The 27792-nt window shown below is 41.8% G+C and overlaps 1 protein-coding gene across 9 annotated transcripts in view; it reads left to right on the top strand.

Moving 5' to 3' along the window:
* The window catches only part of dgkh (diacylglycerol kinase, eta), a 566607-nt gene that overhangs the window by 195522 nt on the left and 343293 nt on the right, over positions 1-27792 (top strand). For 7 of the 9 annotated variants that reach the window (XM_043694440.1, XM_043694442.1, XM_043694441.1 and 4 more), the window contains one exon: positions 17418-17528. In XM_043694440.1, coding sequence (XP_043550375.1) covers positions 17418-17528 — 111 coding nt within the window. Of the gene's footprint in view, positions 1-4739; positions 4849-7277; positions 7473-17417; positions 17529-27792 lie in introns of those variants that run through there. The other 2 variants (XM_043694449.1, XM_043694444.1) reach the window with 2 other exon arrangements.

Below are 27792 nucleotides of genomic sequence, written 5' to 3'. Positions count from 1 at the left end.
GCGGATGCTGGAAATCTGAGACAGAAACAGAAATTGCTGAGAAACTCAGCAGATCCTGCTGCATCTTTGGAGAGAAAGTAGAGTTAACCTTTCAGTTCCAGTGACCCTTCTTCAGAACTCTTAATAGCGAGGAAAAGATGGTATTTATGCTGCAGATAGGGGGTGGGGTGGTGGTGGTGGTGAGGAGACTAAAATGAGTAAGTGAATAGGTGGAGACAGAGAGAAAGACAGGCAGGCAAAGGGATGGGTAATGAGAAGCCAGAGAGGAAGAAAATCAACTGGCTGTGGTGAAAGCAGTCCAGGTCATTACAGGGCCTGTGATGTGGGGGATGGGGAAAGGGCATTAGGAAGGTGTTCAAGTTCTAAAATTAATTATTCTCAATCTACGTTTAGTCATAGCTCTCCATTAGAAGCATCAATTTGGTGAATTCACCCCACAATATGTAATTGCAAGATATCGTCTGGTGCATTACAGCTGGGAATTTTATTTGAGTAGTCATGGACACTAAATGTTGTCTTTCTTTCAGTCAGTTTTTCTTTCCATAGATGCTCATTTCTCTGCTGAGTTTTTCCAGCATTTTCTGATATTTTAGATTTCCAGCATCTCTAGTATCTTGTAGTATATTGACAAATTGCATTTGGAGTCATGTTCTGGAGTTTGATTGGAGTTTAGGATTGTTGAATTCATCTTTGCGTATAAATAAAGTACTTTGTGATGAATGAAAGCCAAGGTTTAAGGTATAAACAAAATACTTGAGTTACGCTGTTGTGATTTCTGACATCATCTTGAGTGCTCGAATGGATTGCAGCCATAAGTTTTCACTGACAACCATCTGGTATCTTTAGTGTAATTATGTTGCTATCACAGTGTGTTCCAAGGAGCTCCTGTTGATGTGCCAGATATTGAGCCTTTTCTTTTCTCCACTTACTTCTTCACACATCTTCATGCCACATTGACACTTGTGAATGCTGTACTGCAAGGAAACTATTATGTTGAGAGGCTGATGCTCTGACGTATTTATCAGTTTGTCCTAACATTTACATTTTTGGAAACTGAGTAATTATACGTCTCTGGAAGTAATTCTGGTCACTGAGGATGAATGCACATATCTTATCCAAAGAAGAACTATTTGTCTCTCATGACATTAACTCACCTCAAATACTGAAGTCAGTGGAATACTTTTGAAATATATTGACTGTTTTAATATATGAAAATACTGCAAATAATTTTCACAAAGCAAAGTTCCATAAATGGCAATCTGATCAGTTAATCTACTTTTAACTTGTTGTGTTATAAAATTTGACCAGAATACGAGGAGAACACCTCTGCTCTTCTAGAGATAATGTCATTAGTCTCCAAAGCAGTATGGTCTTTGGTGTAATGTCTCTCTTGGTAAGTGACAACTTGAGTTTTGCAGCACTCTCAAGGTATTCCAGGCAGATATCAGCTGGGATTACAGGCTCAGAGCTCCAGAGTGTTTTCCAGCTGCTATCACTGGGCCAAGTCTAATACTGGTGCAGACATTTAGTCAGTGGGAGGAACTATTTTCGCCCTTAATAATGTTTTTTTTCCCAGTTGGATAATCTAACAATTAAGCAATTTGGGGAGTAAGATTTCTCCTGGTCGCTGTAACTGGTCATTGTCACTGGAGTAAGACGTCCATTTGTTTTTCAGCAGCTGTCCTCTCTCCTCCATTCCCCTGTGTGTTTGTTTCTGTCTGTCTTTCCTCCTCTCTATCTCTGTAATCTCCATCTCTCTTGTACTTTCAGTCTCTCGGTAATCCGTATTCCCAGACATTGAGCCTTCTGTTTGACACTTATCCCCCAGTCTGTTTTACCTTGTGACCCCATTCCTTCTCCTTGCTCTCTCTTGTGAAGTACATTCCCCAGTCTTTCTGTGTTGTCATGAGTCACTGGGGTAGAGCAATAGAAATCCAACTTAGCTATTGCCTGAGCTGTCATAAAGGTTTAACATTTTAAAAAGTACACAAAATTCCCAAATTGTCTTGATTTTCAGACCCAGATTGATGGAAAGCATGGACCAGGTTTTGATACTTAATAGTAATTACTTTTTATTTCAAATGCTTAGGCAAATACAGGCAACCAAATCAAATCAGCTACCCTGCATTCGCAACATATTAAAATATTGAAAGATTCTCAAAAGTGCCCAAATGATTTTTTGAATAACTAATTCCAGATTTTGTGAATAACCAATAGTAGACACCAAGTTAATAACTAAAACAAATAAATTAACAATACATTATTTATACAAGAACTTTAACAGAGCAAGTTAAACAACAAGATAATCTAATCGATGTCTATAATTTAAACTCACCCAACACAAAGACAGACAGACAGACACATTTAGGGGATTCATTGAAGACAAAAATAAGAGATGAACCTGGCCAGTTCACTTAAGCAGTCTGTACAATCTGTAATATCACAGGCATATGGGATGGTAGCTTGCGAGGTTTCTGAAGACACAATGCAAACAGCTTCCAGTAAGCTCCAAGGAATATTCTCTTAATTTTTATTGTTGAGATTCTAGTCTCTGACCCTTCAATAAGTTGATAACCAGGAGCACTCAAACCTTCATCCTGTTGGTTTCACATTCATCTGACAAAAACACTGGTTCACTGATTTCCCTTTCTGTATTTTCAACATTGTTTTTGTTCGACAGTCTAGCATCATAATTCCCTGTGAGGCCCGTCAGTTTAAGCAGAACATCTCTCCAGAGTCGAACTATCTTTCGAATACTTTGAACAAATCTCAACCTGCAGATAACTCCCAAGCCTGGCCTCATATGCAAATATCAGTTTGTTTAAATGTTACCTTCATCTCTCAGATCATGACACAAATGTGTGCACAGAGTACACATGCAAAAGCACACGATTCTGATTCACGGGTTGATGAGATCATCCTTGTAATTTGTATCCTGGTCAGAATGTCGCATGTGAGACGTCTTTCACTGGATTACAAAAGACATAAAAGGACTCTGACTTAGCCATTAAGCATCATGGCTTGCAACAACTGCTGTTGGAAGATGAATTGTTTTTCATTTCGTTTCAAGTGCATTTTGACTGCAGGTGACAGAGAGGCAACTCTTGAGCTGGTGGAGATCAAATGAATTCTCACTGTCTCTTCTTGCCAGCTATTGAGTTAACAGAGGACCAGTCACATGGTTGTTGGCAGGCAAAAGAACTTTGTCATCAATACCTGGTCACTAGAGAATTAATTTCTGCATACAACTCTTTAGCTCCAATTTGTCTGCAACCCAAATTTCAATGATGGCTTGTTCAAATAATTGTTTTAACGATGATTATCTTTAGTGTCAGGTTTCCTGGTGAAGGGCTTTTGCTTGAAAAGTCAATTCTCCTGTTCCTCGAATGCTACCTGACCAGCTGTGCTTTTCCAGTACCATACTTTCGACTCTGATCTCCACCATCTGCAGTCCTCACTTTTTGTTACCTGACTTGAAGCGATCCTTTAAAACACTGTTTTAAATCACTTCTTCCTCATTTCAGTTCGCAATTCAAAAGAATCACAAAACTAAAAAGACTGATCTTTACAATGTGTCCCCATTCCTTCCCCCTCTTTCTCCCTGTCTTTTTCTGTCTCTCTAAGATGCCATTTCTCATTCTCTTCTTGCTTTCTCATCCAAATTCCACAGTCTGCTTTTCTCTGCAAACCTGTAACCTCATCTAGGCATTGTTTTGAGGTAGGTTTTAAGCACCTTTCCCTTTAGTAGATCTAGATTCCAGGCTTTCCACATTCCTGTTTTCCCTACAATCTCATTCTCTTTTGGGCCCTGTTTTCCCATCCACTTCATTCAGTCCCCAAATTTGTTCTCAACCCATTTATCTTAATCTACAATTCTGATCTGGCCCCAGCTATGTAATCTTCATTCTGGTCTTCCAATCCCCTTCTTACCCAACTTCCTTCTCTCTCTTATCCTCATTCTTGGCTCCATTTCAGGTTCAATCCAGCTACTCTTTGTTCAGTTTATTCTACAGCTCTTTGAGCAGTTGTTCTCCCCTCTACTCCTCCAATCGGCCTCATTCTGTATTTTCTGTTCTATCCCTCTCTATCTTTTATTCTTTCCTGTTATTTCCTATCCCATCACCCCATGTCCCTTTGCTGAAAAGTGTGTTGCTGGAAAAGCGCAGCAGGTCAGGCAGCATCCAAGGAGCAGGAGAATCGACGTTTCGGGCATAAGCCCTTCTTCAGGATTCTTTTTTCCCATGTCCCCTTTACCTGCTCACACTGATCTTGGCATTGAAGCACATTTGCTATGATCTCAAATCCATATTCTTGCTGTTATAACAGAGAGAAAAAAAATTGTTGCACGTTGTTCACACCCCAATCAAATTATTGAAATACTTCTGTTTGTCAAATCATGTCATTGTCCCTTGCGTTAACTGAAATATCTAATGACCAGAATCAAGCAGTTAAAAAGCTTCCTGTTCATAAAGGGTATGAATCACCACTCCTGAGGCATGACACCATTAGGCTGGCACTCGGTTGGGAGTGTGCTGCAATATCAGAAGTACTATCCCTCAGACAGTAGCTCAGACTTCTAAGGCAGATGTAAATGTACCAAGACATTCTTTTGAAGAAGAACAAGGGCACTATTACTGGCAGCCTGGCCAATGTTTATTCATCAACCATCATAAGTGGGGTTCATAAGAATGATTAGTCATCATAACATTGCAACTTGAAGAATCTTGTTCCGTGCAAATATGCAGATGCTGTTTTCAACGTCACAACAGTCAGTGGGCTCCAGTGTCAAAGTACTGCATTGGTCACATTTTGAAAATTTGTTTGTTAAATGTGAACATCAATGGTCAGGTGAGCAGAAATTGCTTACTCCTAACTGCCCTCGAGAAAATGGTGGTGAACTGTTGCAGTGTAGCGACACCCACAGAGCTGATAGGAAAGGAGATGATGACAATAAAGGAATAGTGGAGGTGATATATTTCTGAGTCAGGTTGATTTGTGGCTTGGAGGGTAACTTCAAGATGGTGGTGTTGCCAAGTAACTGCTGTTTTGTCCTTCTAGATGGTGCGCCCTGCTGCTACTGTGTGTTGGTGGTGGAGGGAGTGAATGTCGGAGGTGGTGGATGGTTGCCAGTTGACTGCTTTGTCCTCAATGGTGTTGAGCTTCTTAAATGTTATAAATTAATTTCGATGATGCTGAGGTTGGGAAAGGTCCTGTATAAGTGCAAGCTTTATTCATCACGGACAATGATGTTATTGATGCAGACATGTATTGGGCTTTGCTGTTGGAGCACTCAGTCTGTTAACAAAGGAAGTGAGAGGAGACTGGCTCTGGAAGTGAGGCAGAAAGTAAGTAGTGCCAGGATTAAGGCTTCAGAGGTTGTGTGAGGTACTGAAAGAAGTGGTGGGGGAGGCTAGGTATAGAGCAACTTTTGTAGCAGCAACGTGCAAGATTTGACCAAGAACTGAGTTATACCATGAGAGTTGCTTGATTCCAGGAGATTAAGATTGAAGCAGTGAGCAAAACTGGAAGAGGCAGCCCTGACTAAAATTGTACAAGAGGTAATGGCAGCAGGAAGTGAGAGGTCCAAATAAAAGCAAATAACATTATAACTTTATTAAGAAATTGCAGTAATGAAAAATTGATTAAAAAATGTAGTGGGAGGAGTGTTGGGGTGAGGGAAGAGGGGGAATCCATTCTTATACTACCTCCAGAGGCGGAAGGATTGAGTAACAAGCGATTGTGTGAACAAGTACATTCTCTGGATAAGCCCTTTGCTGTCAAACTTCAGAATTGGAGAACCGCTGCAGGAACAACTATGTGGCAAAAATAGGATACCTCGTGAATTGTAATATATTGCTGAGAATTGGTATCACAGGATTGAGTTTGAAATCTCTGCAGACAGACTAATTTGATTAAGTTGTTCAAGGAGGCGACAAAGGTAATTGATGAGGGTAGACCAGTGGATGTTATGACCTCTGCTGTTCTCAGTGAATTGGGATGAAAATATAGATGGGTGGATTAATAAGTTTGCACTCGACATAAAGATGAAGTTATGGATAGTGTAGAAGGTTGTCAAAGGATACAATGCGATAAAGCTCAGTTGCATATGTGGGTGGAGAAATGGCAGATGGAGTTTAATCTAGGTAAGTGTGAGGTGTTGCACTTCGAGAGATCAAATGTTAAGGAAAAGTATGCAGTTAATGGCAGGACCCTGAACAGCATTACATACAGAGGGATGAGCTATAAGGAGAGGTTAGAAAAACTCAGGTTGTTTTCTCAGGAGCAGCGGAGCATGAGGGGAGACTTGAAAGTAATCTATAAAATTGAGATGCATAGAAAGGATTGACATTCAGAATCTTTTTCCCAGAGTTGAAATGTCTAATACTAAGGGAAATACATTTAAATTGAGAGGGAGAAGTTCAAAAGAGATGTGAGGGGCAAGTTCTTTTACACAGAGACTGATAGGAGTCAAGAACATGCTACCAGGGGTAGTGGTGGTGAAGGTAGATGCAATAGGAATTGTTTAAGGGCTTTTAGATAAGCCCATGAATATGCAAGGAATGGTGGGATATTGACCAAGGGCGGGCAAAGGGATTACTTTAATTGGGTGTCATATTCGGTACAACATTGTAGGCTGCATAATTCTATGTTCTATATTTCATCTTTAGTTCTGAGGAATACTTTTTCCTGAATGAAAAGACTTGTCTCGTAATTGGCAACAAGTTAATTAGGGAATATATGCCCCAGATAGCAAAATGTAAAACATGATCCCAGGTCACAACTAATTATCTTAATGGTGGGCATGCCTCAAAAAATATCCCATTCTGTTTTCCAAGAGAGTTGTTGCAGATTAAAATAAGAACATTCTGTGCTTTTAATATGTTTGGCTGGATTAATTGTTTTGATTTTCCACTGTTATGTTCTTCACCCTACACACTATCTCATCACTTGGATCCTTTAATTGTTCAAATTTTTAATTCTTTTCTTCTGTTTCATTGGGCTAGTAGCTGCTGCTCTCAAGCTGAAAAAAAAATTGGACCAGACTTTGCTAATTTTCTGGTCTGTGTCATCTCTTGTAGAATTACTGATGGCACAGACTTATAAGGATGACTTTCTGTTGGCCCACAGCTAAAAATAGTAGATCAGTGACCTGCAACTAATACAACTGTCAGCTGCTCAGTGGTAGCAGTCGGTGTACAGACTGGATGATTTGAGCAGCTTATACCACAGCTTTTAAAACATAAATTGAAAGCAGTGTATAAATACACGGTGGGTAAACGTAAAGTACACGTAAAAGGTTAGAGATGTGGGCCTTTTGATTTCCTTCCTTGTTTGTAATGTTATTCAGTGATGTCTTAGCACCAGGAAGCAGCCTAACTCAAGTATATGTGTCACAGTTGGGCTGTAACACTGCAGTTGGACAAGCATTGTTTTCCTTGGGGAGTCGGAGTCCGAGGGGTGATCTTATAGAGGTTTGTAAAATCATGAGTGGCATGGACAGGGCAAATAGGCAAGGTCTTTTCCTTGGGATAGGGGAGTCCAGAACTAGAGGGTGTAGGTTTAGGGTGAGAGAGGAAAAAATGAAAAAGGGGCAACTTTTTCATTCCAAAGGTAGTGCATATATGGAATGAGCTGCCAGAGAAAGTGGTGGAGGTAAAAATATTGTCGGAGAAAGTGAGGTCTGCAGATGCTGGAGATCAGAGCTGAAAATGTGTTGCTGGAAAAGCGCAGCAGGTCAGGCAGCATCCAGGGAACAGGAGAATCGACGTTTCGGGCATAAGCCTCGGGCAGATTCCTGAAGAAGGGCTTATGCCCGAAACGTCGATTCTCCTGTTCCATGGATGCTGCCTGACCTGCTGTGCTTTTCCAGCAACATATTTTCAGTAAAAATATTGTACTCTATGCTACTTTCTCCCCACCCCCACCCTCCTCTAGCTTATCTCTCCACCCTTCAGGCTCTCTGCCTTTATTCCTGATGAAGGGCTTTTGCCCGAAACGTCGATTTTACTGCTCCTCGGATGCTGCCTGAACTGCTGTGCTCTTCCAGCACCACTGATCCAGAATCTGGTTTCCAGCATCTGCAGTCATTGTTTTTACCTCATTGATTTTAACCCTACTGCGAATCCTCTTGCAAGGATGTCTGCCTTGAACAAGTTTTCCTCCTTTCTCTACAAGAATCTCAGGGAGTCCCTCTCCCACTGCAACTCCCAGGTCATTTCCTCTGCCCTGAAGCTCTTCAACCATGTCCTGAAACAAACTCGCTACCACTGCCACATTTGCTTCCTCAGAGGAAGTGGTGGAGGCTAGTACAATTACAACATTTAAAAGGCATCTGGATGGGTATATAAATGAGTGGTTTAGAGGGATATGAGCCAAGTACAGGTAAATGTGATTAGATTTATTGAGGATATCTGGTCAGCATGGCCAAGTTGGATTGAAGGATCTGTTTCTATGCTGTACAGCTCTATGATGCTATGACTGTAGTGAGGCTGGTAGGACAGGCTCATTGAGTTACTTGGAATGTGGAGCACAGAAATGGGCCATTTGGTCCAACTAGTCTGTTCTGTTATTTACTGTGCATGCAAACCTCCTCCCACTTTAATTCACTAAAATCTATTGGCATATCACTCCATTTCTTTCTCACTTGTGTACTTAGCCAGTTTCCCCTTAAATGCATGTTTTGCTATGTATCTCATTTGCTTCTTCTGTTAGCAATTTCCGTGGAACATAGAATATAGAATAATACAGCGCAATACAGGCCTTTCAGCCCTCGATATTGTGCTGACCTCTTATCCTACTCTCAGATCAAACTAACCTACATACCTTTCATTTTGCTATCATCCATGTGCCTATCCAAGAATCGCTTGCATGTCCCTAATGTATCTGATTTCAGCACTCTCTAAATAAAGAGGTTACTCCTGAATATTTGTTAAAAATTATTTATGGCTATCTATATTCCTGGCTCTGTAAGTGATCTGCATAGAAGTGGATAAACCTACTCCATGTTTATACCTCACTGAGCACAATTTTGACTTTTATTCTTTCATGTAATAAATAGCAAGCAGTCAATGTTTTGAATGCTGGGTCACATGATCACTTAACTAGATAACAGGCAATGCAAGGATGTTGCTTTTTTAAAGATCTCTAATTTAATTTTTAAAAACCCTATCTACAATCTGTTGTGCTCAGAAAATCACTTCCAATAAACCTGGAATCAAGACAAAAAGCTCACATAGATAGTGATCGTATGAAAAAAAAACAAAACCAGCAGTCTGCTTTTATGCTTTATGTTGCCATAACTAACAGTTTTCTTTTCAACTTTGCCATTCTAATTCAACAGAAATATTAAAAGGCAATAAGTGAGGGAAGGATTATGGTCCTTCAGTATTCAAGTTTGGAAAAGCAAACTTTTATGAAAAATATATGCACTCACCATCCCCAAAATTAAAATGAAAGGTAGTAATTTAGTTCCAGTTATATTTTAAAACATTACAATCACCTCGGAGTTCACTTCGACTGGGAACATGCTCTAATGGCTCACCATGATTGTATTAATTGCATAAAAATGGTATATGGTGCAGATTTCTGTCATTATAATTCTCTTCTGCTGGAAAAGAATAAGGTTTTCTTTTGAACTCATAAGTGAAGTGATCTTGAGGTCCTATTAATCTTGTAAAATTAGGTGTCTATCTACTGTGCCAGTGGGAATTTTCTTCCAAGCTATGTACTTCTTGAAGTTGTTGAGTCTGGAATGTCCATCCTGTTTCTCTGGTGCAAAGTCATCAAGATGGGAAAGTGGTCTGTGTTTGCCATAGAGAAATGAAGATGGTAGTGGAAAAAGAGGGTGAGGCCTGTCATTCCATCTGTTGTAACGGGGGAGTGTCAAAATCTCTAGCAGAAGGAGGCAGAGTTCCATATGATGAGCCACATTGTGAATCTGGTTCTGGACAATCATTGAGCAGCAGTCTTGAGCAATGTGGTCCTTTACAATAATGCAAAATGAAAGGCTCCAGTATTTTTTGTTTTAGTTCCGGCTCTGCATCAAACATGTCACTTCCTAAATTAATTCTCATTAGTCTGCTGTGAAGGTCAGTCAAATTTACATCTCCATCCATTTTATGGTCGCGATCATTTTTGAAAAGTTCAATTGATGTTTCAGGGTCCAGTTCTTCTGCATAAATGAGGTATCTACAGATCAGTTCTATTAATTCTATCACTACAGTGAACTCCAATTATTTTATCATTATCTACATTTTCCTATAAGAGCTTTGTAATGCTCTGTTTAAACTATAGAATTGTAGCATCATCCAGTACTTCAAGTCTAACAGTGTAGATTTTTTGATTGTGTACACTTTTAGGCAAATCCTTCTCTACATAGTAATGAATCATATGCGTTAAACCAATAGTCAATCCAAGCTCCACATTCTGCTCTTTGGTTTTAGCTATTAGGTCATTTGGAGAAAACTTCTGATTAGCTGTAAGCCTGTGACTTATAGCCCCTTTCAAAGTTCTTGGTTTACATTTTCCAGTTCATATAATACACTTATCAGGAGCCATATACTTGTTCACTGTAGCTTAAATGAGCCCAGTCTTTTTCATATAAACTTTGAAGTATTGTAGAACTACTGCTCCCCCTCTATCCCCAGCACCCAACCTGAGTACAAAGCTGCTCTTATCGTACAGAACCCAATGCCAATTTTTTTCTTTAGAGCCATAATTTATTTTCTGTCTCTAATTGCCCTAGACAAAGTGGTCATGAGCTGCCTTCTTGAATTATCTGAGTCCATGTGGTGTAAGTAGACCTACAATGTGGTCGTTCAAGAGCTTTGACCCAGCAACACTGAAGGAATAATGGTATATTTCAGGTTACAATGTTGTGTGGCTTGGAGGGGTGATCTTAGATGGTGGTGTTCCTGTGTATCTGTTGACTTAGTTCTTCCCGATTTGCAGTGGTCTTGCGAACATGCTGTTGAGGGTGTCTTGGTGAGTTGTTGCTGTGCATCTTCTGATGTTACACACTGCAAAGATTCTTGATGAGAGCTTCCAGGCTTCTATTGGTTCTGCTGGCCTCCAAATGTGTGAAGCAGCCCTTAATTAGCCAATTGAGGGCTTCAGTTGGGATAATGGGAATGCTATGTAATTGAGGACAAGTGGGTGAGAGCATGGGAAAAAGGCTCACTGGGAGTTTTGAGCTCTAGGCAAATCGGACGGTGGGGCAGCATGAAACTCTCCTCTGAATTAAGGAATTCTTTAGGACAACTCTCACCCTTCTCAATTTACACGGGTGAATTAGTGCTTGTCTGCTCAGTTATTCCTGACGGTTACTTTCTTTGAATTTTTCTATTTTCCTTGTCAATCAATTTTACCATCATTTTAGGAAGCTCAGAGAAACAGGGATCTTGGGGTTCTAGTCCACAGACTAAGAGTTGGATAGGCTATTATGGTCTTGAAAGTAGCATATAGGATGCTTGCCTTTATCAGTCGAGGCATAGATTATAAGAACAGGAAGGTTATTTTGTAGCTGTACAGAACTTTGGTGATTTCACAGTTCTGGCCATCAAACTATAGGAAGGATTCAGTTGCATTGGAGTGGGTGCAGGGGATATTCACCAGGATGTTGCCTGAGATGGAGCATTCCAGTGATGAGGAGAGGCTGGATAAACTCAGATTGTTTTCTTAGCTGCAGAGAAGGTTGAAGTATGGCCTGATAGAGGCAGATAAGATTATGAGAGTCATCGACAAGGTGGATAGAAAACAGCTGCTCCTCTTAGTTGAAAGGTAAATAATAAGGAAGCACATAGTTAAAGTGAAAGGCAAGAGGTTAGATGGGATTTGAGGAAAGCTTTTTCACCCAGAGAGTGATGGGGTCTGGAATGCACTGTTTGGGGGCAGGGGCAGGGGTGGGGAGGGTAAGTTGAGGCAGGTAACCTACAGCCTTCAAAAGGTACTTGGATGAACACTTGAAGTGTCATAACATTCAAGACTTTGGGCCCTCTGTGGAAAAGAGGGACTTGTGTGGGCACTAGCAATTGTTTTGGCAGTATGGAATCAGTGGGCCAAAAGGCCTGTTCTATAGCATATCATTCTGTGATCATCTCTCATGTCTCCATACTTTTGAGTGATGTCAAACCAAGGCTTTTTATATTTGATTCATAAATAATCTTTGAAATAAGGAGTGATTAAGATCTTCAGGATTAGCTGACACTTAGACTAACGCAGCACATGATGTTCAGAATGATTGGTACCTTTGTACCTTTTGTAACTTGAATATCTGTTTGAAGATACTTTAGGATGAAAGCTGGGAGGCAGAAGTAACCAGAAAGGCCTCATATGCTGTATTTGTCACAGAACAGTGATTGTGCTTCCAAAATAATTTATTAGATGTGATGATTATCTTCTATCCAAGTGTAATTTGTCACTTTAACAGCACATATAACTGCATTTCATACAGAAATTATAGTACAGTAGGAACTAGCATGTGTTAGTGTTAGCTGTTCTGTTGAAGCCAACTGCACTTAGTTCCAATTCCTGAACACTTTGCCTATTTTCTTAATGTTGAGTACTGCAGTAGAATAAAAGATGTTTTGCATTGGCTACAAAGAACTGTGATTGATCATACTGAGGTTTCAGATTAAATGTGTCCTGTAGAATTTTCATTCATCTATACTTCTGATCAATACTTCATGATGTATATGCACGGGTTTAGTTGATTCAGTGAATGAGAGGGGGTTAATAAGCATCTGATGGAGAAAGGAATCGAGGATTAAATATGTAGGATGAGATGAAATAACTGGGAATAGGTACCTGAGAAGCACAAACCCTGGTATGGACCTGTAGGGATGAATAACCAGAGTGTATGTTGTAAATTTAAGGTAAACGCAAGCTCATCCAAAGCGCCTCAGCTTATATCCAAACTTGCTTCAAGTTCCATTTACCCATGACTTGGTGATCTACATTGGCTCCCTATTTGGCAGTGTCTTGAACTTAAAATTCTCATCCTATTCTTAATCCCAACCATGGGCTTGTGCTCCCTATTTCTGTAACCTTCTTCAGCACCACATATCTCTGGGATATCTGCACCTCTTCAATCCTGATACCTTGGGCATTTTCAAAGCTTAAACAGTGGTGCCTGAGTTCGAAGCTCTGGAATTCCTTCCCTAATCCCTTCTCCTTCGCTAATGCTCTCTGCTCCTTTAAAACGCCCTCTTAATCTGTCCTTTATTAAACTTTTGGTCAACTGAGCTCATAACTCCTTTTGTGAGTTGGTGTCAAATTTTGCTTGACAAGGCGTCTCTGTGCAGTGCTTTCAGATGCAGATACAAACATAGAAACAAATAAAACAGAAGCATGAGTAGGCCATTCGGTCCCCTCAAGACTGCCCCTCTTTCCAATATGATCATGACTGATGATCCAGCTCTGTATCCTATTCCCATGTCTCCCCCATACCCTTTGATCATTTTAGGCCTAAGATACCAAGTATGTGTCAAAAAAGTGAGTTTTAGTCCATACACAATTAGAGTAAAAGATTGGAAAGCACCATGACAGGTGCTTTATTTGGTCACTGTGGCACGTATTCTCATGGGTCACAGTAACTGAAAGCTGAATTTATATCTCGAGATTTTATTTGCTTCTAAAGCTATAGTCAATACTAATTATTGTGTTTACCATCCCAGTCAGTATTGTTTTCCTCTTCCTACTTCCCACAAATGCTGCCCACATTTCCTTCTCCTGTTCGCCTAGGCCTGATTCTTCTGGGGACTTTTCACACGTTCCTTTCTGTTTTCAAGAATGGCTGTGACAGCACTGTTCCTTCTGAGTCAGAATGTTGTGGTTTCAAGACCAATGCAAAGCTTGGGCAATATCTTTCATACCTTCAACCCCTTGAGATCTCTGCAGTCCTCTCATTCTCTTGCTTTGAGTAGCCCTGATTTCCTTTGTTCCACCATTGGTGGCCATTCTTCAAGTTGCCTGACTCCTAAACTCTGGAATTCATGAGGTTTTGCTGCAGCTCTATAAAACTCTGGTTAGACCACACTTGGAATATTGTGTCCAGTGCTGGTTGCCTCATTATAGGAAGAATGTAGATGCTGTAGAGAGGATGCAGAGGAAATATATCAGAATGCTGCCTGGATTGGAAGGTTTGTATTTTGAAGAAAGGTTGAGTGAGCTAGGGCTTTTCACACTGGAGAGAAGAAGGATGAGGTGTGATTTGATAGAGATGTACAAGGTAATGAGAGGCACACTGTAATGATAGAGTAGATGGCCAGAGACTTTTCCCCAGGGCAGAAACGGCTGTCACAGGGGGTCATAATTTTAAGGTGGTTGGAGGAAGGTATAGGGGAGGTGTCAGAGGTAAGTTCTTTATGCAGAGAGTGATGAGTGTGTGGAATGCACTGCCAGTAGTGGTAGTAGAGTCAGAGACATTAGGGACATTTAAGCGACTGACACATGAACAGCAATAAATGAGGGGTGTGTAGGTTAGGTTGATTTTAGATTAAGATAACTGCTCCGCACAACGTCGTGGACCGAAATTATGGCCCACTGTGCTGTACTATGTTCTATATCTTTTACCTTTACTAGAACAAGCCAAATAATAATGTTTTAATGGCACATTTGAAATGCATTGTTCAATGAAACAACAGTTCTTGTGCTGTCACTGTCAAGCTAAGTAAAAAATCACACAACACCAGGTTATAGTCCAACAGGTTTAATTGGAGGCACACTAGCTTTCTGAGCAACGCTCCTTCATCAGTTGGTGAAGGAGCGTCGCTCCGAAAGCTAGTGTGCTTCCAATTCAACCTGTTGGACTATAACCTGCTGTTGTGTGATTTTTAACTTTGTACACCCCAGTCCAACACCGGCATCTCCAAAGCATGACTGTCAAGCTAAATTGTGTTCAAAACGTAGTGTGAACCATTGGCCTGCTAAATCGGAGGGCAAAAGTGGAACCATTTACCAACTGAGCTGATGCTGTTCAAGAATCTTTAAAAAGAGTTATTTTATTTTTGCTTTTTTAAAATATTGGAGGGACCCTGTTTATTCCTTGCTTGCAGAAAATATTTAGCACTCAAGAAAATACACAGCACATCAACATTAGGATAACATCTATCTATTTAGACATTAGAATTGATTGGAGTAGGAATTAAGTCAGTGCAGGTAAATTATCATTGAAAAGGTACATGGAGAAGCAAACAAACAAAAAATGCAACAGTGTTAAATTCTTTATCTGAGAAGTTTGTAAAGGTATAAGCTGTTCGCAATAATTTTATTTCCTCATGATCAGAAATGATGTTTGTGTGTTAATCGATGTAGCATAGATATTGTCTGAGGTATTATTTTCCATATTGCAGATCTTGGCTGCTGGTGCAGGCTGGCATTACTAGAAATAAAGACTTGCGTACATAGGATGCACTTCATCGTCTCTCGAACATCCCAAATAGTTGTTCTGCCAAGTCGGTATATTTTTGAAGTGTAGTCACTGTTGGCATGTAGGAAGTGTGGCAGACAATTTACACATAGCAGGCTGCCACAAACAGCAATGTGATAACAAATGGATCGCCCATTTTAGTAATGTTAGTTTAGAGATAAATATTTCCCACAAACTTTTCTAATCTTGAAAAAATGCTGTGTGGTCTTTTTAGCTCATGCTAGAGGGTAGAGAGGCTTGAATTATTCTTAAATTATTAAATGCACAACTTTCTCTCTTGAAAATGGAGAGTGAAAGATAAGCTGTGAAGTTGTATTGTGTTCATGCTTGCACACTGCTTACGCATTTACAACACATATGGACAGTGCTCTGTACAATAGGAATATTGGCCATAATTTTACAGCCTCCCTACCCCAATAAATGGCCATTTAAGGTCCTCTACCTGGTGCTATCAGGTTTTGCCAGAGTTGCTTGGGCACCATATCACGTAGGGACATGGCCCAGTAAAATTTGAACACTTTGTGCAAGCACTGAGGGTGACAAGGGCACGAAATGTACCCAGGCTGGGGTTTTCAATGTCCACCACTAAGTGGCTTGGCAGCAGTACGACTGGTCAAGCTGGTTGGGTCCTAAAGGTCATTAGCTGGTAGACTGAATGTGTGGTAGGTGATGAGGGAAACAACAAGAGGGAAAAACATACTTGACTTCATCCTTACCAATCTGCCAGCTACAGATGCATCTGGTCCATGATGGTAGGAGTGGCCACCATGCAGTCCTCTTGGAGACAAAGTCCCACATTCACATTGAGAATACTCTCTGTCGTGTCATGTGGCGCTATTGTTGTGCTAAATGGGACAGACTTTAAATAGATCCAGCAATTCAAGACTGGTCATCCATGAGGCTCTGTGGGCCACCATATGCAACTTCATACCTGGCAAGTCAGGAGTGTGATCGCATACTCCCCACTTGGCTGGATGAGTGCAACTCTAACAAAGCTCAGGAGGCTTGACACCATCCAGGAAAAAGCAACCTGCTTGATTGGCACAACATCCACTCCCTCCATCACTGACAGTCAGTAGCAGCAGTGTATACTATCGTCAAGATGCACATAATTCACCAAAGATCCTTCAACAGCCCCTTCCGAACCAATGACCACTTCCATCTCGAAAGTCGAGAGCAGAAAATACATGCCACTGACTACCCTGACTTGGAAATTTATCACTGTGGCTGGGTCAAAATCCTCAAATTCCCTTCTGAAGAGCATGGTGGGTCTATGTATAGCAGGTAAATTGCAGTGACACATGAAGGCAGTTCACCACCACCTTCTTAATGGATGGACAATAAATGCTGGCCTGAATGTATAATTGAATGAATTACAATAATGACAGTCTTGGATGAAGAAGGAATAGTGTAGATGATATTCTGTGTCCCAGGCAGAGCATGCTTAGCAAATACTACCTCCAGTCGAAAGCTCCACTTATAAACCAACCCAACAAGGCCTGTCTGGTTAATTCTTCCTATCCTGACTTCACTTGTCTGCACTCACCTTGAATCTTGGAGAAAGTGAGCACTGCAGATGCTGGTGATCAGAGTGTGGTGCTGGAAAAGCACAGCCTGTCAGGCAACATCCGAGGAGCAGGAGAATCGACGTTTTGAGCATAAGCTTGTCATCACGAATCCTGATGAAGGGCTTATGCTCGAAATGTCGAATCTCCTGTTTCTCGGATGCTGCCTGACCGGCTCACCTTGAATCTGCTGCTCCAGAACCTCCTGTAGTCCCGGCTGAAGCTACCTTATGCCTCAGAGATTGGAGGGCATGACTTCAGACCTGAGAATGGTCACTCTGATCATGGCCTTGAGGGTTTAGTAAAGTTCCTTGCCACTTTCTGGATGGTGAGTAGAGCCACCATGTAATAGCCTGGCCACAATTTATTTTAAGCATAAGTATTTCTTCAGTTGCCTTCACTGCTGTGTTTTCATTTCTTTACAGACAAGTATAAAAGAAGGATTTTTACTGAAGCAAACCAGCTCATTTCAACGTTGGAAAAGGAGATACTTCAAGCTGCGGGGAAGGACGCTTTATTATGCCAAGGATTCAAAGGTAAAAATAAGCAGACAAAAGTATCCAGCTTGTTGCCGTCATACTGATGTGTCTTGATCAACGATTTGGAAAATGAGTTCACCACATACTCCGCAAACTCCACCACTTGAAAAGAAAGATACATGTTTCCGTACACCTGTTTGTGTCTGTTATCTCATCATTTCATCCCAATGCATTTGAAAGCTAATTAAATACTTCAGAAGTGTGGTCACCATTCTAATTTAGGAATTGCCGCTCCTAATGTTTATACAGCAACTTACACAACAGAGGAGCACCTGACCTTACTAGTAGGATTCCAAAACAGAAATTGCTGTTCAGAAGAAAGGTTACTGGACTTGAAGCATTATCTCTACTTTCCGCTGTAGCAGCGATTTCTGTTTTTATTCCTGGTTTCCAGCATTCAGAATTCTTTTTTTTTTACCAGTAGGATTGTTACTGACCAGTTTGCACAGAAGAAATCTTTTGCTTTTCTTTGAAACTGAGTTGTATTGACTGGAAGATAAAAAATTAAGGTACCTGTGCAAGTTTCTTTTTAAAACTTTTCAAAAACTTTGTGCTGAATGGCCTCCTCAGAATAGCAGTTAATCAGTATATTTATGTCACACTGATTCTCAGATTCTTCAAGTGCTGGTTTTGTGTGTTCAAGTGGCACCCGCATTGACTAGTTGACAGCTCATTCAATATCTTTTGTGCCACACACTGACTCACTGCTTTCCATTTTGCTTGTTTGTGGGCCTCCAACCTTTATTTAGTATTTGACACCTGCTGTTCACAAAACCTCTGGCATATTGAGAAAATTACTGATCTGACACAAGAGCTTATTTAGTAAATAAAGACATGAAGATGTTGACTTCTGTGAATGAGCTTACTAAACAAGCTTCCATGTCACGATCTTTTGTTTGGGTTTAAATGTTTGCCTTTTCTTTCATTATCCTGTTTAAACAATATATTTGGAAGATTTGTACAGCTCATGCAAGTATTTTCATTAAGGATTTTTTTGACAAACCCTTTTGCACGATGGAGGTTAGAGTTGGGCACAGATGGGCCTTGGGGCTCCGGGGAAGTCCCAGCATACGTGCATCTGTGGTACTTATGTAAGAAGTTTAAATTAATCTAGATTGCTAGTTTTACCTTGCCTAGATTGATCTGTGTCCCAACAACAGTGCATCAGATGGCAAAACGCACAACTACATCAGTAATTTACTTATACTTACCAAAGTTCTTACACAGATGTATTTGGAGCTGAACAGCATGAAGAAAATCAACTGGAATCTCTCCATACTCCAGTAACTTCCCAATCCCTCCTGCCTGTGTGTACCCATTGCATGCCTTGACATAATGTGCCCTTGCCATCCCAGCAGTGTTCACCTACCCCTCGTAAATACTGAACAGTGGAGGGGGTGAATAGTTGGAGTTGGAGGTGACGATGGGGATGGATGGGGTGTAAGTGTTGTAGGGAGAGGGATGATGGGAGAGGTGTTTTGGTGGGAAATTGACAGCGCCATGTAAAACCATCAAAGCTGATAAAGTGAGAAGAGCAGCATGGTGACTTAACGGTTAACACTGCTGCCTCTCACTGCCTGTGACCTGGGTTTGATTCCATCCTTGGTGACTGTCTGTGTGGAGTTGGCACATTCTCCCAGTGTCTGTGAGGGTTTCGTCTAGGTGCTCTGGTTTCCTCCCACAGTCCAAAGATGTGCACATTAAGTAGATTGGCCGTGCTAAATTGCCCATTGTGTCCAGGAATGTGCAAGCTAGATGGATTAGCCATGGAAAATGCAGAGTTACCAGGACAGAGTGGGGGAGTAGGTTTGGGTGGATTGTTGTTTGGAGGGGCGGTGTGGAGTTGATGGGCCAAATGCCCTGCTTTGATGCAATAGGAATTCTATGATTCTTAGGACAGATTTCAGGGAAAGTGTCGTTAGTTGATGATGAGCTAAAGGATTGTGATTTTGACGGGATTTAGAATTGTAAATTGTTTGACTTTGTTCTCCTCTGCATCCCTGTTGGAGCCTGCATCACAATCTCCAAAGGCTCCAGGACAATTGTAAGTGGTTGGTTTACAATGCAGTCTGCATTGGATTCATCATTTCCAACATTGACTTGAAGATCTGGGCCAGACTTTGTTTGTACCATTGGTCAGGATCACGATGAGATGTGTGCACAGTTTGTACCATCAGTCAGGGTCACAGTGAGATGTGTACACGGTTTGTGCCATTGCTCAGGGTCACAGTGAGATGTGTACACAGTTTGTACCATTGCTCAGGGTCACAGTGAGATGTGTGCACAGTTTGTACCATCGGTCAGGGTCACAGTGAGATGTGTACACGGTTTGTGCCATTGCTCAGGGTCACAGTGAGATGTGTACACAGTTTGTACCATTGCTCAGGGTCACAGTGAGATGTGTACACAGTTTGTGCCATTGCTCAGGGTCACAGTGAGATGTGTGCACAGTTTGTACCATTGCTCAGGGTCACAGTGAGATGTGTACATGGTGTGTACCATTGCTCAGGGTCACAGCGAGATGTGTACATAGTTTGTACCATTGCTCAGGGTCACAGTGAGATGTGTACATGGTTTGTGCTGTTGGTCAGGGTCACGGTGAAATGTGTACATGGTTTGTAATGTTGGTCAGAGTCACGGTGAGATATGTACATGGTTTGTACTGTTGCTCAGGGTCATGGTGAAATGTGTACATGGTTTGTACTATTGGTCAGGGTCACAGTGAGATGTGTACACGGTTTGTACCATTGCTCAAGGTCACAGTGAGATGTGTACATGGTTTGGACCATCGGTCAGGGTCACAGTGAGATGTGTACAATGTTTGTACTCTTGATCAGGGTCATGGCGAGATGTGTACACAGTTTGTACCATTGCACAGGGTCATGATAAGATGTGTACATAGTTTTTCCCCTTGAACAGGGTCTCAATGAGATGTGTACATGGTTTGTACCGTTGGTCAGGATCACAATGAGATGTGTAAACAGTTTGTACCGTTCATCAGGGTCACAGTGAGATGTATAATGTAGCATTGCTCAAGATCTCAGTGAGGTGTGTACATGCTTTGTAGCAGAGGTCAGGGTCACAGTGAGATGTGTACAAGTTTTGTACCATTGGTCACGATCATGGCGAGAAGTGTACACAATGTGTACCATTGCTCAGGGTTATGATGAGATGTGTACATAGTTTTTACCCTTGATCAGGGTCACAATGAAATGTGTACACGGTTTGCACCGTTGATCAGGTTTATGATGCGATGTATACATGGTTTGTACCATTGGTCAGTATCACAATGAAATGTGTACATGGTTTGGACCATCGGTCAGGGTGACAGTGAAATGTGTACACAATTTGTACTGTCGGCCAGGGTCACAGTGAGATGTGTACCTAGCTTGTACCATTGGTCACATCATGATGAGATGTGTGCATAGTTTGTACATTGGTCAGGGTCACGATGATATGTGTACATGGTTTGTATTGTTGGCTAGGGTCACGGTGAAATGTGTACATGGTTTGTAATGTTGGCCAGGGTCATGATGAAATGTGTACATGGTTTGTAATGTTGGTCAGGGTCACGGTGAGATGTGTACATGATTTGTAATGTTGGTCAGGGTCACGGTGAGATGTGTACATGATTTGTAATGTTGGCCAGGGTCACGGTGAAATGTGTACATGGTTTGTACTCTTGGTCAGGGTCACGGTGATATGTGTACATGATTTGTATTGTTGGCTAGGGTCACGGTTAAATGTGTACATGGTTTGTAATGTTGGCCAGGGTCATGATGAGATGTGTACATGGTTTGTAATGTTGGTCAGGGTCACGGTGAGATGTGTACGTGGTTTGTAATGTTGGTCAGGGTCACGGTGAAATGTGTACATGGTTTGTACTGTTGGCCAGGGTCACGGTGAAATGTGTACATGGTTTGTAATGTTGGTCAGGGTCACGGTGAAATGTGTACATGGTTTGTACTGTTGGTCAGGGTCACGGTGAGATGTCTACATGATTTGTAATGTTGGCCAGGGTCACGGTAAATGTGTAGAGTTGTATCATTGGTTGCGGCCGCGATGAGATGTGTGCACAGTTTTTGCCGTCGATCAGTGTCACTGTGATATGTGTACACATTTTGTACTGTCAGTCAGGGTCACGCTGAGATGTATACACAGTATGTACCGTCAGTCAGGGTCACGGTGAGATGTGTACACTGTTTGTTCAATTCATCAGGGTCACAGTGAGCTGCCGGTTTTGACAGGCTGACCTTTAATGGTGTGAATAGTTACTTGAGCAATTTCATGGTGCTATTACAGCATAGAGCCATTGATCAGAGGTGTTGCTCATTTCTGTGCAATAGCTGTTACATTTGGGATTTACCTGTTAAATTTGTGGCATATAGTTTTATCGGAGGCTGGTTACCCGTGGGTTTGAGAAAGGTTGACTGTGAAAGTTGATCCAAAAGAATCAATCTTGTTTCATTGTGCTAATAATGAGGTCACTTGTGGACTGCCAGGGATATGAGCTAAGCTACTGAAGTCACCAGAAGACACCAGAAGTATCTGTAAACTCACCCTATTTGATGATGATTATTATTGACAAATTCTAACGCCTGTCATTTTGAGTGTCAGTGATTTTGCAATTGTGAAAGGACCGGTTTAATCTAAGTGGAAAGCCTTACATTTCACAATTTTTCCAAAGTGCTTTACGGCCCATAAACTGATTTTGATGTGTCATCTGTACTACAGCGTGAGAAATGCGACAGACACTTTATACACAGCACAATCCCATAAACAGCACCATAATAATGACTTCATAATCTGATTTTACTCGTTTTGTTTGAGGGTTAGAAGTTCATCAGCACACTGGCCAGAACTCGTCTTTTTTTTATTTTTTTTAATGCTGTGTTGCAGGAACTTTCTTCATTTGAGAGATCAGACAGTTTAAGGTTTGAAATGATGGAGGAACACACAAACATTAGCAGGAGTAAGCCACTCGATTTTCCGAGCTTGCTCTGCCCTTCACTGGGTTTGTGGCCGATCTGGTTGTAATTGCAAGTCTGTTTTCCTTTCTGCTCATCATTAACCTTAGCTTTGAATAAATTAAATGACTCCACCACTCTCTGAGGAAGAGAATTGTACAAATTTGCTGCATTTTGGGAAAGCAAATCTTAGCAGGATTTATACACTTAATGGTAAGGTCCTAGGGAGTGTTGCTGAACAAAGGGACCTTGGAGTGCAGGTTCAAAGCTCCTCGAATATGGAGTCGCACGTAGATAGGATAGTGAAGAAGGCATTTGGTATGCTTTCCTTTATTGGTCAGAGTATTGAGTACAGGAGTTGGGAGGTCATGTTGCGGCTGTACAGGACATTGATTAGGCCACTGTTGGAATATTGCGTGCAATTCTGGTCTCCTTCCTATCGGAAAGATGTTGTGAAACGTGAAAGGGTTCAGAAAAGATTTACAAGGATGCTGCCAGGTTTGGAGGATCTGAGCTACAGGGAGAGGCTGAACAGGGTGGGGCTGTTTTCCCTGGAGCGTCAGAGGTTGAGGGGTGATCTTATAGAGGTTTACAAAATTATGAGAGGCATAGATAGGGTAGATAGACAAAGTCTTTTCCCTGGGGTTGGGGAGTCCAGAACGAAAGGGCATAGGTTTAGGATGAGAAGAGAAAGATATAAAAGAGACCTGCGGGGCAACTTTTTCATGCAGAGGGTGGTACGTGTATGGAATGAGCTGCCAGAGGATGTGGTGGAGGCTGGTACAATTGCAACATTTAAGAGGCATTTGGATGGGTATATGAATAGGAAGGGTTTGGAGGGATTTGGGCCAGGCGCTGGCAGGTGGGACCAAATTGGGTTGGGGTATCTGGTCGGCATGGACAGGTTGGACCGAAGGGTCTGTTTCCATGCTGTACATCTCTATGACTCTCTCTCCGTTTTAAAACAATTAATATAGTGACATCAATACGAGCAAGATAGTACATTATCTAAAGTAATGAGGCAGTAAGTACAAAAGATGACTATTAAGGCTTTCACAATATTATGTGACCACGATATCCGCACTGATCTGATTGCCTACATTCCAATCCCTTTCACCCATATGTAGCCATGCTTTCAAGATTGAGAGAGAATATGATTGCGTTATCCAGTCACTGCCTGGATAGCTTGGTAGATTAAGTCAGTAAATTAGCTGGCTGAACTGGAAGGCTTGTTTTCAGATGTTTTGTCACCATGACTAGATAACATCATCAGTGTGAGTCTCCAGTGAAGTGCTGGTGTTATGTCCCGCCTCTCTATTTATAGGTCTTGGTTTCTTAAGGTGGGTGATGTCACTTCCAGTTCTTTTTTTCAAGAGAAGGTAGATAGGATCTAAATCGATGTGTTTATTGGTGGAGTTCTGGTTAGAATCCCATACCTCTAAGAATTCTCGTGTGTGTCTTTGTTGCGCCCCTCCTAGGATATGTGTGCTGTCCTAGTCAAAATGGTGCCCTTCTTAGTCTATATGTATGGGAACTAGTTATAGTGGGTTGTGTCTTTTGGTGGCTAGTTGATATTCATGTATTCTGATGACAAGTTTCCCGCCTGCACCAATCAACCACACTGCCCTGTGGCCCAACATTTCAACTCCCCCTCCCACTCTTCCGAGGACATGGAGGTCCTGGGCCTCCTTCACCGCCACTCCCTCATCACCAGACGCCTGGAGGAAGAACGCCTCATCTTCCGCCTCGGAACACTTCAACCCAGGGCATCAATGTGGACTTCAACAGTTTCCTAATTTCCCCTTCCCCCACCTCACCCTAGTTCCAAACTTCCAGCTCAGCACTGTCTCCATGACTTGTCCTACCTGCCTATCTTCTTTTCCACCTATCCACTCCACCCTCCCCCTGCCCCCGACCTATCACCTTCATCCCCTTCCCCACTCACCTATTGTACTGAGCTGTAGGTTTGATATCCAGATGTTTCATTACCTGGCTAGGTCTAAATCTCTGCCTGTATTCCTGATGAAGGACTTTTATCTGAAACGTCGATTTTGCTGCTCCTCGGATGATGCCTGAACTGCTCTGCTTTTCCAGCACCACTCTAATCTAGATCCTGTCTGATGTAATGCTTTTTACAGTTCTTGCATGGTATCTTGTAAATGACGATAGATTTGCTGGTAGTATCTAATGGATCCTTTTAGTTTCATTAGTCGCTGTTTAAGTGTGTTGGTAGGTTTGTGGGCTACCATGATGCCAAGGGGTCTGAGTAGTCTGGAAATAATTTCTGATATGTCTTTAAAGTAAGGAAATGTGGCTATAGTTTTTGGTTGCTTTTGTCTGTTTGTTTGGATTTGTTTCTGAAGAATCCGCGGATTGTGTTTATTGGGTACCCGTTTTTCTTGACATTTTCTTCGGCGATTCTCACCCGAAGAGTTACCAAGCTTCGTCAAAATGCCATAAGACATAGGAGCAGAATTAGGCCATTCAGCCCATCGAGTTTGCTCCGCAATTCGATCATGGCTGATATGTTTCTCAGTCTCATTCTCCTGCCTTCTTCTTATAACACTTCATCCCCTTACTAATCCAGAACCTATTTATCCCTGCCTTATATGCACTCGATTACTTGGCCTCCACAGCCTTCTGTGGCAATGAGTTCCACAGATTGACCACGCTTTGGCTGAAGAAATTTCTTCTCCTCTCCATTTTAAAGGATCATCCCTCCACTCTGAGGCCGTACCTAGTTTCTCCCACTGTTGGAAGCATCTTCTCCAGTTCCACTCTACACAGGCCTCTCGGTATTCTGTAAGTTTCAATGAGAGCCCCCTCGCTCTTCTAAACTCCATCAAGTACAGACTCCTCAACTGTTTCTCATGGGACAAGCCCCTCATCCCTGGGATCATTCTTGTAAACCTCTTTGGAACTCCCTCCAGTGCCAACACACTTTCTTTCGATATGGGCCCAAACTGTTTACAGTATTCCAAATGAGGTCCAACCAGAGCCTTATACAGCCTCAGCTTTGCATTTCTCTTGTTTTATTGTGGCCTTTTGAAATGAATGATAACATTGCATTTGCCTTCCTAACTGCCGGCTGAACCTTTATGTTAATAATATGTTGTACAACCTTGTGGAGGAACAGGAAGAAAAATTCAGGTAACAACATAGGCAGCGTGTTTTTGCCTGGGCTTAACTTACTTAGACTATTCAGAAGTAATGCCAGTGAAGTCTAGGTGGTGTTCAAGTCAGATGACCCTGATCTTGACAGGAAATCCAGATATGACCTTGAAAGGCCAATAGAGATGTTAAGAGACAATGCTGAACTAAGATAGTGACCCAAACTAACCACACAGACACCTGTTGCTTGTGGCAAAGCTTGTACGACGTAACGGGTTACAAAGAATAGCAGACAAAAATACATCCTTCCCTGATGTGCACAATGCATTTTACGTTCATTTCGAGCAGAAGGCTAGTGTAACGGTGTCACCTGACAGCCTCAGATGTACCTGTTCCTTCAGTCACTGCTGCAGCCACTTTTTGAAAGTGAACACATGGAAAGCGAGTGGCCCAAATGGAGTCCCTGGTACTGCACTCAGATCATGCACGGACCAGCTGACAGGAGTCTTTGCTGACATCTTTAATCTGTCCTTACTATGATCTGAAGCCCCCACCTACTTCACGAAGACCACCATCATCTCTGTACCAAAGAAAACTCATGCAGCATGCCTCAATGACTACCGCCCGGGAGCTGTGACCTCCATAATTGTGAAGTGCTTTGAGAGGTTCATGATGGCTCATTTCTGCTCTCCTAGCCTGCCTTGAACCCTTGCAATTTGTTTACGGTCGCAGCAGCTCCACCACAGATGCTATCTCCCTAGTCCGATGCTCATCCCTGGAGTATCTGGATAACATAGATACTTACATCAGACTCATACTCATTGATTACAGCTCCACCTTTGACATTATAATTCCAACCAAACTAATCTCCAAACTCTGAGACCTAGGTCTTTGCTCCATGCTCTGCAACTGGATCCTTGACTTTCTGACCCACAGACTGCAATCACTGAATAGGCAACAGCACCATGTCCACGACAATCCTCAACACTAGTGCCAGGTACGATTGCATACTCAACCCCTTACTGCACCCCCTGTGCATTCATTTCATCCTAACACCATCTCCAAGTTCGCTGACGACGCCACTGTTGTAGGCCAGATCTCAAACAATGTGACAGTATACAGGAAAGAATCACTGCTTGGTGGTGTGGTGTAAAGATAACAATCTCACCTTCAATGTCAGCAAAGCAAAAGAGCTGGTCATTGACTTCAGGAAGCAAGGTGGAAGGCTTGCCCCTGTCTCTACATCATTGGAGCTGAGGTGGAGATGGTTGAGTGCGTCAAGTTCCGAGGAGTGATGGCCATCGAAAATCTGACCTTGTCCACCAATGCTGATGATACGGTCAAGAAAGCGCAATGCCTCTACTTCCTCAGGAGGCTAAGGAAATCCAGCACGTCTGTAAAGATTTATCGATTTTTGTAGGTGCACCACAGAAAGCATTCCATCTGGGTGCATCACAGCCAGGTATGGCAACTGCTCTGCGCAGGAACGTAAGAAACTGCAGAGGGTTGTGAACATAGCACAGTCCATCACACAAGCCAACCTTCCATCCATTGACTTCATCTATACTTTTTGCTGCCTTAGAAAAGCAGCAAACATAATCAAAGACCCATCCCACCCCAATTATAATCTCTTCCAACCTCTTCCGTCAGACAGAGATACAAAAGCTTAAACGCAGGTACCAACAGATTCAAGAAAAGCTTCTTCCTGGTTATTGTTAAACTTCTGAGAGGACTTCACGTTTTAAACTTAACATTGACCTCGCTTTTTGTCCACCTCCTCTGCAGCTGTACGTTGTATTCTCGCTCTGATCTGTTAGCCTTATGCACTTTCATCTGGTGTGATCTGCCTGTACTGCACACAAAACGAAACTTTTCACTGTATATGTAACAATAATAAATTAAATCAAAGGAGAAAAGAACCTTAGTCACACCTCTCCATTCAATAAAAGTTCAACACTTCTTTCCTTTTCTGTATCACTGAACATCCTGTCATCCTTTTCCTAACGTTATGATCCTGTTGAAGACCATTAATGTTGAAAGAGCAATCTATTCACCCCATAATCCTTTGGCTGGATAATGCCACAATATCTCATGTGTTAAACAAAAAAAACCTCATATATGTGAATTAAATGAAGCAAACACTATTAACGCACATAAACATATGTTCTGAACTTAATTCTACT

The sequence above is a fragment of the Chiloscyllium plagiosum genome, chromosome 7 (assembly GCF_004010195.1).
Source record: "Chiloscyllium plagiosum isolate BGI_BamShark_2017 chromosome 7, ASM401019v2, whole genome shotgun sequence".
NCBI classification, from domain to species: domain Eukaryota; kingdom Metazoa; phylum Chordata; class Chondrichthyes; order Orectolobiformes; family Hemiscylliidae; genus Chiloscyllium; species Chiloscyllium plagiosum.
The sequence above is the reverse complement of the archived record's forward strand: the minus strand, read 5'-3'. Positions and strand labels throughout refer to the sequence as shown.